At 39.8% G+C, this 12,670-nt stretch overlaps 5 protein-coding genes across 5 annotated transcripts; 3 read left to right on the top strand and 2 right to left on the bottom strand. All coding sequences in view use genetic code 12, as the record gives it.

Moving 5' to 3' along the window:
- Positions 1–58: 58 nt before the first annotated feature.
- HGT1 (High-affinity glucose transporter) lies at positions 59–1,539 on the top strand (the record flags this gene model as incomplete). The annotated part of the gene is made up of 2 exons (XM_001386860.1): positions 59–245; positions 308–1,539. Coding segments are annotated over 2 exons (1,419 nt in total), but the record flags the coding sequence as incomplete, so codon positions are not given.
- Positions 1,540–2,814: 1,275 nt separating this feature from the next.
- Positions 2,815–3,516, top strand: PICST_34629 (predicted protein; the record flags this gene model as incomplete). Its single annotated transcript, XM_001386861.1, has 1 exon — positions 2,815–3,516. The coding sequence occupies one exon, from the start codon at positions 2,815–2,817 to the stop codon at positions 3,514–3,516; it is 702 nt and encodes a 233-aa protein (XP_001386898.1).
- A 1,716-nt stretch (positions 3,517–5,232) lies between these two features.
- Positions 5,233–8,502, top strand: PICST_24134 (predicted protein; the record flags this gene model as incomplete). The annotated part of the gene is made up of 1 exon (XM_001386862.1): positions 5,233–8,502. A coding segment is annotated over one exon (3,270 nt), but the record flags the coding sequence as incomplete, so codon positions are not given.
- Positions 8,503–8,748: 246 nt separating this feature from the next.
- SPC3 (signal peptidase subunit) lies at positions 8,749–9,483 on the bottom strand (the record flags this gene model as incomplete). Its single annotated transcript, XM_001387094.1, has 1 exon — positions 8,749–9,483. The coding sequence occupies one exon, from the start codon at positions 9,481–9,483 to the stop codon at positions 8,749–8,751; it is 735 nt and encodes a 244-aa protein (XP_001387131.1).
- A 580-nt stretch (positions 9,484–10,063) lies between these two features.
- CYR1 (cysteinyl-tRNA synthetase) lies at positions 10,064–12,491 on the bottom strand. Its single transcript, XM_001387095.1, has one exon. It carries the CDS (start codon positions 12,487–12,489, stop codon positions 10,159–10,161), a length of 2,331 nt encoding a protein of 776 aa, XP_001387132.2. The 5' UTR covers positions 12,490–12,491; the 3' UTR covers positions 10,064–10,158.
- Positions 12,492–12,670: the final 179 nt, after the last annotated feature.

Here is a 12,670-nt window from a genome sequence, read left to right on the forward strand (position 1 = left end):
GATATCTTTGTTGTAACTTCAGTAGAAATACATCAAATCTGTACCTTTTCATTCTTCAATGGGCTTGAAAATCTACAATCTGTATGGAATCACTTCCATCGTAGCCATCTGTGGAATTCTCCTTGGAATCGAATCTTCATCATGGATGAATTTTCTCATATCAAGTCCCTTTACAAATTACTTCGGTGTAATAACAGCATGGGAAAACGCCATTGTCATGTCTAGCAATGGTATTGGTGCAGTTGGTACTTATTACCTCTTGGATTTTTTTGAATCATACTGTGGCAGTAATACTAACTATTTATAGTTGGTTGTGTTATTTGTGGAATCTACTGTGATGCTTTAGGCTGTATCAGCAGCTTCCAGTTAGCTGGTGGTTTCTGGGTTGGGGGTTCTCTTGTTTCCTGTTTTCTGAGTTACATCTATATGGTGGTAATTGGAAGATTAATAAAAGGTTTGGCTATGGGAATACTTTCTTCCTTGATTCCAGTTTATGTGGCAGAAACAATCGTCAAGAAAGCATCTTCTATATCGTTTGTTCAGTTAAATGCAGCAATCTCTGGTTTGGCAATGTACTATATTGCATACTTCTTTCCTGTCTTGATGCCAAACGAGTACTCCTTTCGTTTCGCCTGGGCTATAGAAGCACTACCAGCTATAGCAATATTTATCTTAAGCTTCTTCTTGCCAGAGTCTCCCAAATGGTTAGCAACAAAGTCAAGATGGGGGCAGGCTGCAAAAAACTTAGACAAAATAAAAGCATACCAGAATGGAAAACCTCAGGAGAAAACTAATCGTGATGATCGTGAATATGTCCTTCGAGCATACACTTCTGGACCAGAAATTCGAAACTCTTCATATGACAAAATTTTTGGCAAGAAGTATTGGAAACACACTGTTCTGGGAATCTCAACTCAAGTATTTGTGCAGCTAACTTCTGTTCAGGTGCTAATGAACTACTTTCTATTCATCTGTGAACTATGTGGAATTGAAGAACACAGCCTAATCTTTGTATCGTCGGCTCTGAATGTTGTTCAAGTAATTTTCACTTTGGTTCCTTTGTTCATCTTGGACAACACTAGAAGACGAGACAGTTTGACTTTTGGTTTAATCATATTGAGTGTTTCGTTCCTCGCACTTTTTATCATAATTCTTACTTTTGGTGAGCACTTTACTCACGAAGGATTCGACTTGCTCTTTCGCTTCGAGATGTTTGATGAACCAGCTTCTGCAGTACTTGCAATTTTCTTATTTATTAATGCTGTTTACTCTTCAACTGTTCTTTCAGCCAGTTGGCTCTATGCTGGAGAATTATTTCCAGGTCCAGCTAGAGCTAAAGGTGCTTCAATATGTATGTGTGCTTCGTGGATGGTAAATACTACGATGGGCCTCGTTCTTCCAATACTATTCAAGTATATTGGCCCATGGACTTTTGCCACATTGGCTTTGTTTTCTTTTGTGGGCGGAATAGCACTAATGTTTCTCCCTGAAACTAGAGATTTGGGCGAATATGAGTTATACTCAATATTCAATTTTAATAATGAGCCATTTCCTCGCCAGAAGTTGGTCTCTGATAAAAAGAAAAAGAAATCTAAAGAAGCTATCCTGGGCCTTGAAAGTAAAGAAGCAGTTGTAAATAAGCCCCAATTTGAACATGCTCTTACATATGAACAACAGCAAGGAAATGGAAAGGTTCAATTAGAATCTCTGACAGGTGGTTTTACCACCAGCCCGACATCCGAAACAGTAACTGAAATAGAAACTGGAGTTGAGCTTGAAACTGCTAGAGAATATATGAAACCGTTCTCCTCAGAAACTAATTCAGCACTAAGACAAGAAACAGATCCGGACTCATCTCAGGTGGAGGATATACTTGATATTTATACTTCCGGTGGAGCCCTCGATGAAGAAGATGCTATCAGCCCAAATACTTACTATTCTAGTGATTGGTCTCAAGGGTATCAAGGAGTTCAAGGTGCTGCTACCACTGACAATTATGAAGAAGAAGAAGAAGAAGAAGCACCTGCTAAAATTTCTTTAATATCCTCAAAAAGCTCTACTAGAGAAAGCACTATGAAACCTCCACAGTCAGGTAATGCGTACTTTCATGCAAACAGGGAAGGTTCGCCTATCAAAGCAGGACTCACCTACGAGCCTACTACTTTTTTACAGTTTGACAGTTTGCGTGTTGCACTGCGAACTAATATTCTAGATAGAAAAAAGTCTGAAGCCAAATTGAGGGAGAATGCCAACTCTACTTTTCCCAAAGGAGGAGTTTTCATTAGTTCTATATCCAAAAGTAAAATGGCTGCGAAAACAACCCCATAAAAAAGGTCAAGAATATCAAGCTCTGTGGCACGTGACACGGATTGACGATCCTGTAATCAAGCTTTCTACTGCGACTCAACTCAAATTGAATCTACTGTTTATTCCAAAGAGCCATCTAAATCCCTAACTAGCACTGCTTGATCCTGCAACAATGGCTTCTTATAATACTTTGCCGGTTGAGGTAAGTTTTTCCCGTCTTGAATCGCTTTTAATTTCAATTATTAATAGAAAATACTATAAATTAATCAAAAGATATACTAACTAAGTTGTAGCCTTCACTACTTGACGAGGACAATCTAATTCAACCAGATGGTACGCATGTTTTGCTTTCAACTGTCCTTTAGGAATATCTTCATTTACAATACTAACATTCTTTCAGAAATGACAGCTCAGCCATATACGATTCCGGATTCGTCTCCAGCTCCATTCCTGGAGCCATTACAGCCGAGTGTTAACAAAAGTCAGGCTACGTCAGCAAAATCACATATGTTTCAGATTAACTTCTATCGATCGTATTTTAATCTTGACACCGATACATTTTTGCAGAAGATACAGAGAGCTTCCAACCCTCTCAACAGTGCTTTTGCTGGAGATGAGGACACAGACGAAGTGACAGAATTGTATGGCTTTTTCTGGATAACAGGAACATTAATTTTCTTGATGTTTGTCAGTGCCACAGGATCTAATATCTTAGCGAATTGGCTTCATTCCGATCCGGAAAACAAGCCATACGAGTACAGTTTTGAATTGCTCTCGAAATCAATCTTTTTGTTCTATGGTTACAATCTAGTAGTACCATTGATTCTTTATTTAGGCACAGCTTTTTTGTTGAAGTTTCCCAACACGCTTCCGTTGACGAAGGTGATCTCTATCTACGGCTACACGAACATCTTGTGGTTCCCCATTACTGCCATCAACTTCCTAATCGTGGTTTTCATAAGCAACAAGAAACACCATTTGATGCTTAATTTCTTAGAATGGATCATAGTACTTATCAGTGGTACCATCACTGGCTTAAGCAATATCACCAAGTTGAGTGGCGTAATCCACAAGAATTGTTTGTTGCTAGCAGATGGCGATGCCAGCTCTGCTAATAGACAGTATATGACCATTATAGGTCTTTTGGTGATCGCTCATGCCTTGTTCACCATACTTGTCAAGATTAGCTTCTTTGGAATTAAAGTGTAGAAAGAAATCCATCAAACAATATTATAATTACTCATTCCAATGGACTACAAGGATTTTTACAGACTACGGGTTATCTACAGATCATATCTACGATACAATTTCAACCAGAATCACTGTTATATAATGCTACATAGATCTACTAGCCTTTTCAGCCCCAAGCAAAATGGAGTCGTGGGCCAACCCAAAAATACATGCAGTTCGCAGAGTTCTAAAAGATTTTCTATATTTCGCAATACTCCCAGAACTTTTTTTTTCACTACATGTTCTTTCTCTTCCTTACAAACACTATCCACTTTTCATTAGTTAGCCATCTTCCAGATGGAACTGGTAGAAAGCTTTCGGAAGAATATTTGACTTGTACTGAATCGAGAAGTAAGTTTTTATTTGCTTTTTGCGCAGAAAAAATGTGTACTGGCGGTGATTATTTGCTATTTACCAATTGTTCCAACTGAATGTTCCGGGTTGACAACAGCATTATCGTTAAGTTTCAGCCTTGTATGAGCCTTTGTGCACTATCCATTTTTGAATGTAAAATGGCTTTCTGTATATGAACCACGACTGGTTTACTAACTCATTGTAGCCTCTTTACGGAAATCTATCTTATTCAGCTGGCTTTCGTGCTTAGATGAGGATACATATCGACCGGGCGGACATAACCACCTTGCTTGTCCCTTCCTTGCACAATGAGGGAAGGAGTCGCGGCTCAGTGTACAAATTTTGAGGTGCTGACGGGCAAGAGTTGATGAACGGTCTTTAACTGATTGGCACAAAGCATTGGTTGAACATGCGAGATTCGATTTATACAATTTAAATAATCTTCCCATACTGCTTTTGAGCAGGCTTGTGGCATTCTATGATGATCCAATTTTATATTCACACTGTACGAGAAGCTAGCCTTCACTGACTACGACCAAAATACTGATTTAATGACTCTGATGATGCCACAGCCTGCGCCAGTTCTGTTTGGGAACAATATACGCTATACTGGAATGATTTACTTGTAGTCTGTAGTGATAGTTAGAAATATCCTTAATTTATTGTAGTTATATTGTGGATTGCAGATATTTGGAGGGAAATTTCTCCTGCGCAGGGGTTTGAATGTAAGCCCGCTAAAGAATAGGCGAGCAGAACTTAGTCTCTGTCAATTGACAGCAAAAAGCCTAGGAATTATTTCAAATTGTCATACTATATGAAGTGGATGCGCAGTAATCGAATTGATGCATCAAATTGGTATAATCTAGAAAACTCGGCTAGTTATCACGAGCTAAATATATTTCAAAACGTCTTCACGTAAACCAGATGTTAGTGAAATATCTGTGTGCAGTCCTGTGAAAAATCTCGATTCGTTTTGTGCACCTAGTGCTACAATCAGGCAATGGCTCCAAATAGTCCTCTAGATATAGCAGCAATTTTCATACAAGAGTCCGAACTGGACCACGAGGCAGTAACAGACTAGTCGTATAGTGACATTCCAGAAGTTTCGTCAATTCTCACGGAAAATAGACCTCGTCAGCATAGTTTCTGTTAGCAAGTCCGATGCTACGATTTTTCAACAGGACTTGTCCAGCAGGCAGAAAGGTCATACGACCTTTGGTACGACACCATCTGCAAATTCACAGGCAAACATATAGCACGAACAGTATAAATCAATTACAAAGTCGAACTTGCTCGAACCCTAGGAATTCCGGCTATGTCAATATGACCATAATCAAGTATAGACCGATTTCAACTTTGGCTACAGATCCACGAAAGGTGCTACGAAAAAATACACTTCAAGGTGACTATTACCAAGTGGGAACGCTTTTGGAGGATCCGTCTTTGAAAGATGAGTACCTTAATGCTCTCGAGGTAGCTGAAACTTTTCTGGATGTAGAAATCGACTTGATATCTGCCAATTACAGCAATCTTTTGGAAGTGATGGCTGGATTCCGCGAGAAAGAAGCCCTAGATCTACTTGTTGATATATGGACAATAGTTTTCAACAAGAAGGGAAGAAAAATCAAGTCAGCCCGTAAGTTGCAACAGTCATTGCTTCAGAAAAGACAGCAGCTCGTTGACATATTGATGGATGCTAGACGCTATGACATATACGAAACCCTTATACAACCGCTACTAGAGGATTCTTCATTCAGTGAGAAACGTACCCAGTCAGACGACTTCATGATAATTTGTCAGTTGAAGTACCAAGATGGGAAGCTACTGCTCAATAAGCATGGTATATTGCGTTATTTGAGAGATGAATATATACCCATGCACAAGAAAAGGCAGTTTCTTGAGCGACTTACACGTTCCGGAATAATTTATGCTTCCAATGACGAGGAGCGATATTTATTCATCAAATACTTCATGGAGTTTTCCAAAGTGATGGGAGATATCGATATGAACTTCGTAGACTCGCAATTTAAGGTATACGAAAAAGTATTGCGTCTCATGGCAATTCCTCCAGAAGGATTCGAACAGCATATCACGGAGCTTTATCACCAGTTTGTAAAGCTTGACTTCGAACCAGAAGCATTTAATAACTTGTTGACTTCACTCATGAGTGCAACAGCATCGGCTCCAAATTATGTCTTGAAGTATTGGCAGTATAAAGTAAAGCACAGTCGTCAGATGGGTTTAGCACCATCCAGAGTATTGAACTACAAGGATTTGAAGTACGCAATGCAGTCACTCTTGTCTATGAATTACCACAAAGAAGTAGAAGAACTCTACTGGAACTTTCCAACTCTTCACGATGACGATCAAATAGAAGTACTCTTGGAACTATGTGCTGTCTCCAAGGATTGGGAGGGACTTCAAAAGCGATTTGAAGAAATGTACGGTCGTGGTAATCTTCCTCTTACAGTCCATTATGCTATAGTCATGAATGCATTGGCCACTGTTGGGGCCAAGCAAGAAGTCGATAATCTTTTCCAGCAACTCATAGAGAGAAAGCTTGAGGCATCAACCTCTGTCTTCATTTCATTGATTAACAGTAGACTCTACTACAACGACATCGATGGAGCAAAAAAATGTATTGATTTATACCTCAGTATGTCGTTTGGAGAAAAGGAAAAGGATGCATTGCCCAAGTTGTATCTGTTGATTTTCGATGTCTACATCAGATCGAGTTCTTTACAGGAAGTCATGGACTTTTTCGAGTCCACTTTGAAACGACAAGCAGAACTTGGAGTTCAACTAATCAACAGCAAAGTCATTGTACAAGTCATAGATATGGCATCTTCCAACTATGGATTGAGAGAAATAGAACGTCTTAAGAGTATTGCTGAATATTTGAACTTGGGCAACAATGAAGTTTATTTGGGGTTGATCAGAACATATACGAGAATGGACCAATTTGAAAGAGCTGACGAAATCAGTTACGAAGCTCATAGACATTCTGAAATTCCTTTCAATGATTCCAAAGTATATGCGGCCCAGCTAAGAAACTTCAGATTTTGGCAGAGGAGCTCCACACATAGTGAGAAAAGAGAATACTATAGATCTAGAATGACATTCATTAGTTTCTTAGCCGACGATGTTCGTTTGGAGAAGTCGCTAGCTCTCAATGCTGGTTTTTTCACTGAAGTAATCAAATATTTACTTTCAGAGGACAATGTTAAAGAAGCATATGCCATGTTGAGGAAGGTTGAAAAACTTGAGTTGCTTAGGGAAACTCATTATGTACCCTTTTTAAAATATTTCTCCAGGACTAGAAATAGTAAGTCGAGAAATGAGGTTATGAAACTCTACCAAGAGATGATAGAAAAGAATATTACTGTCTCTTCTCTTGCTTATGTATTTTTATTGAGAGTACTGTTGGAGACTGACCATGGACATGGTTTAGGGTTTAAGAATTCCTTGAGTTTATTGGAAACAGTTTTCAAACTTCATGGAATAGCTTTGACAAGAGGAGAGAAGTTGGAACAACCACAAGTCCTGGCTTTAATGCTCTATCAGAACTATGTCAATCTATGTCGTATGCTTTCTGACTACATAATTACTACAAAGGGAGATTCTGATATGTTGATGCACTTTATGGAACAAGTCAGAAGTAAACTCGGAGAAGTTATTGGAATAGATTTCACAATCACATCGTCTATTGAAATGGCTAAGGTTTATGAAAGCGAGGGAAACAAGGTGAAATCGCAAGGATTTATAGACTTTGGAATGGTGGATTTGCGTCACTTTATTTCCAGATTTCATGCCAACTATCCATTCAAAAAATCAGAAGAAGTTGTTGTTCCGCGAGCATTACTGAAACCTTTGCGTACTCTTATTACCATGAAAATGAGAACAGATCTGAGAGATGTCTATATTGATATACTCAACGAATCTCATGACTTAGTTACTCTTTCAGGTATCCAGTACAATCAGTTGATGAAAGGTATCTTGCCAACTTCAAATATCAACATTTTGAATAAGATCCTTTTTGCTTGTGAACATCACCTAGTTTCAGGTAACTGGGTTGAAATCCAAATAATGAACAAACTTCAATATTTATACAAGTTGATCATTTACCATCTAATAAGACTTCATGGAGAGAATAAAGTTATGTCTCGGTATTCGATATTGAACAACTATTACAACGTCAAAAGCCTTTCCCAGTTAGATTCTGAGTTTGCAGAGCTTGAAGATCCTTATGAAACTTTGAAATATGAAGTCGAGACTCATATTCGAAGTATTACCACGAGGAATTACTCGGTCGAAGATGTCATCAGACATATACCAAAGATATTTGCTCCTGAAAGACACATTAGAACAAGAAACAAGATATCCCACACCAACTCTTCACAACTCTGGTGGAATATCAGTAAACACTGCAAAGACGACATACTCAAAGCATACGACTTAATGCAAGAGTATCCCAATCTCATGGAGTACTTGATGTACAATAACAGCGCAAGATACCGTATGATTTGTTTTCGAGACGAAATCAACAAAATAAGGCCACCAAGATCAAGGGAGGGCTACAACGATAGACGGTTCCGTACAATAAGTGCACTTACACTAGTACTCAACGAGGAACAGCCAAATCCAGCATAGAATTAAGATTCCACCAGCATTGCATTTACACTACAGTTACTTCAAAGTAACGTCTGCATAATCTGTATAGCATTCTGTACAAAACTTGTATATATATGTACATAGAAAGACAAATTTCACCTAGCAACAGTTTAGAAACGGTTAATGTTGGATCCATGCTTCGATTGATGTCTTTAGAGCAGCATCCGCTGAATCTTGTCCAACAGGCTATTGAATAGGTACTTCATCTAATGGTTCTTGAACTGGTTCTTCCTCAACTTCTTGAGCTTGTTGAGCTTGTTGAACAGGTTCTGGAATCGGTTCTTCTTTAACTTCTTCCTTTACCTCCTCCTTAATCTCTTCTACAACAGGTTCCACTTTTTCTACTTTCTGCTCCTTCTTCTTTTTCTTCTTTTCGATTTCAGCAAAATTAAAAGTCGCCGTTGCTTCTGTTTCACCGAAAATCAAAGGTCCGATGTGTGGCTGGATGTTCCATTCGAGTCTAACCACAGCCTCTCTGCCTCTGAACGACTTTTCTACATCCCAGACGGAATACTTAGATCTTTGGTTAACCAAGTGCAACTTGGCGTCTTCCTTGGACACAATGATCTTGTCCCAGAAAGTGACTCTGTTGGATGAGCCATCAGATTTTCCTGGGTATTCGGCTGTTACGTAGACAAATACTTGCTTGGTGTTCCAGTTGAACAAAGAAGTAAGGTCTGCATCGAGATCGAATTGGATTTTAGCATTCTCTTTGGGTTGTCTATTTGTAGAACCGTAATTGAAAGAGTATTTGATGGAAGCAGAAGGGCTGATAGCACCGATTGACGTGGTATCTATTGACCATACATTATCCTGGTATAGTCTAGCTAAGGTAATTGCTACTATGGTCACTATGATGAAAACAGACGAGGTGAGTGCCTGATTGGCCACCGCCTGCCCTCTTGTCACAAGATTGAACATTCTGTGCAGCAGATATACAACGATTGACAAGGCAAGTGTATGGTAGAAGAATTGATTCTTATTGTGCTTTGCAACGAGAAATTATCGTTACGTGGCGCGAGGAGAGTGCATTTTATAAATTTAGCGAGAGAATTGTGGAGAGTAGAGAGAAATTGTACCAGCTAGTGAGAGAAAGGTGAGTTAGTGAGAGCAGTGTGGTATTTGTGCGACTCAGTACACAACAGCTCTGGAAGGCACAACAAATATACCCACTAATGGACGGATTTTCCATCACAATCAAGCAACTCTCGTCTATAATCTGGTCTCTTAAAGACGCATTCGAAAAAGTATAAAAAATGAGAATTTTAGAGTAATATTTCATTGAAAACTTTCTCTAAAATTGGTTCAAATTTTGCAAAATAGTGAAATTGCTTCTAACTGGAGTTTAAGAAGTGACACAGTTCATAAGGAAACTAATAATAACAACGGATAAGAAGAGAACGTAAGCAAATCTGCCTAGTCTCCATAGTGCCAGTTCACTTTTATAAGAAATTGGGGAACATTTTGCAACCACAACCAACTACACTATAGATGTATAAATATGGCTTAGAGACATTTATATGCACCACATTTGGTTGCAATCACTATAATCAGTGCAATTACCGTACATTATATCCTATACTATTTACAAATGGACTAAGCCTTCTGACTAGCCAAGTACTCGTCGTACAATTTTTGCTGTTGTTGGTGTTGCTTTGTCAACTTCTTTTGCATACTCTTGGAAACGTCTTCGCCCTTTGCATCTTTGGTAGGAATTCCTCTTTCGTCCCATGTAGAGTACAACGAGGAGTCCTTAAACATGTCTTGAGGGTTGATCTTCATCTTGGCAAGTCTTTCTTCCTCTTTCTTAGCGGCAGCAGCTGCCTGTTCTTGCTTCTTCTTTTCTTTCTCAGCAATGGCCTTCAACTTATCTTCCTGCTGTTGGATCAATTGTTCCTTCTCCAGAGCATTCAAGAATTTAACCAAGGCAGCACCGCTTGGTCTGTCGTCTAATGAAACACTCAAGTTTATCAAGTCGGATCTGATGGTGTCACATGCCTTTAGGATCTCGCTGTTGTCAGCTTTACTGATTGCCAAGTTACGGACTGCATCACGGAACTGGGACAATGCCTTTACGTATGGAAGTGCAATATCTTCTGTAGATCCAGCACCTTCTCCAGCTTCACTGGAATCAACCCAACCCAAACGGTCAGCTCTAGCTTCGAAACCTAAAATTTCCAAGATCTTAACGATCCAGCGAGTTACCTGCAACAACACATCTATTCTTAACTCAGTTTCTCCACTGGCAGCCAATTGGATGTAGTTGTTCGACTTGGAGATCAAAATCTGAATGGCCCTCAAAGCTTGCCCGCTGGCCAAGTTATCGTTGAAAGCAACGTCCACTTCATCCTGAGCAATATCCAAATCGTCATACAATTGCTTTTCATATTTGCTCAACTTCTTGGACACAAACTCACCGTCGTTGACCTTGTGCTTGTAGTCGTTATTCAAGGCACGCACATTTGTGAAGAACTTGGAGAAGGCAGATTCAATGGTCTTGACTTCACTGATCAAAGAATCCTTGAAATCAAGCGGCTTTTCCCACGAACTCAAGGCAAACACCAATCTCAACTGCCTACTACTAAAATCCTCCAATGCTTGTTCAATAGTGATAAAGTTCTTGAGCGACTTGGACATCTTCTGGCCCTGGATATGCAAATGGCCGCTATGCATGAAGTAGTTAACCCATTGCTTGTTATCGAAATAAGCTTCAGATTGGGCTAATTCGTTATCATGATGTGGAAAACACAAATCGATACCTCCAGAGTGAATATCCATAGTTTGTCCCGTGATGTCTGAAGCCATCACAGAACACTCGATGTGCCACCCGGGTCTACCTTCACCCCACTTGGATGGCCAAGATGGTTCACCAGGCTTTGAAGCCTTCCACAATGCAAAGTCAGCAGAACTCTTCTTTGTATCCTGACCAGTGGTCAAGGATCCTTCTCCATCGTTAATCAACGACATGTCTCCCTTGTTCCAGGGCTGAAGCTTGGCGTAGTCATGGTTGGGGTCGTTTTCAAACTTGGCAGTGTCAAAATAGACGGAGCCGTCCTTTGTTGGGTAGCCAAAGCCGTTCTCTATGATCTTGTCTATGAACTCAATGATGTCAGGAATATATTCAGACACTCTAGTAGTGACGGTAGAGGGTAAGACATTCAATCTGGCCATGTCCTGGTCAAACTTGTTCTCCCAGAAAGAAGGCAACTTTCTGAAGATAGAAGGATCGTTTACAGTAGAGCCGAACTCCTTATCCAACAGAGGTGTGGCTACCTCTTTGATACTCTCAAGGTACTCTGCAATAGGCGTAGCTAAAACATTAGTAGAGTAAATGGCATCGTGGGCCCTTCTAGCTGCTTTCAAGTACATGGGGAACTTGGGCTTTTCCTTAGCAATGTCCTGAACATTGCTTGCAATAGAGTCAGCCCAAGCAATGAACTCACTTTTAATATCCTTACCTGTGAATTCAGGTAAATTCTTCTCTACATAAGAAGTCAAGTACTCTTCGGACTTTGCAACCAACTCAGAATTGACTTGCTGATACACGCCAGATAACTTTTGTTCAAAAAGGTACTGTTGACGAGCAGCAATGATGATTTTATCGTCGATGTCAGTGACATTCTGAATGAACTTGACGTTGTAGCCAAAGTAATCCTGAAAAATTCTTCTACAGATATCGGTAGAAACGTAGTTTCTGGCATGGCCCATATGCGAATGGTCGTATACGGTTGGTCCACAACAGTACCAGGTGATGTGTCCTGGTACAATGGGTACAAATTCAGTCTTGGATCTGGTTAGAGAGTTGTAGATTTTCAATACTGGCTTTCCAACAGCAGAAGGCTGGGGCGCGTGCCATTCCGGCTGTGTCACTTTCTTTACTGTGGACATGGAAATGAATCGTGTGAACAGCTTACGAAGCAGATTCATAAACGAACGGCTAGCTATGGAGAGTGATACGGTTTTATTTAGGGTTTGTGCAAAAAAGTAGATATTGTGACTCGACGGTGCGCGTGGTCTGTGTCACGTGGTCCAACACGAGTTACAGTTCCATTGAAGGATATAGCACAATCTTACGCTAGCAGTGGCAGGAGCACATTAGTTTGCAATT

The sequence above is a fragment of the Scheffersomyces stipitis genome, chromosome 1 (genome assembly GCF_000209165.1).
Source record: "Scheffersomyces stipitis CBS 6054 chromosome 1, whole genome shotgun sequence".
Classification (NCBI taxonomy): Eukaryota; Fungi; Ascomycota; class Pichiomycetes; order Serinales; family Debaryomycetaceae; genus Scheffersomyces; species Scheffersomyces stipitis.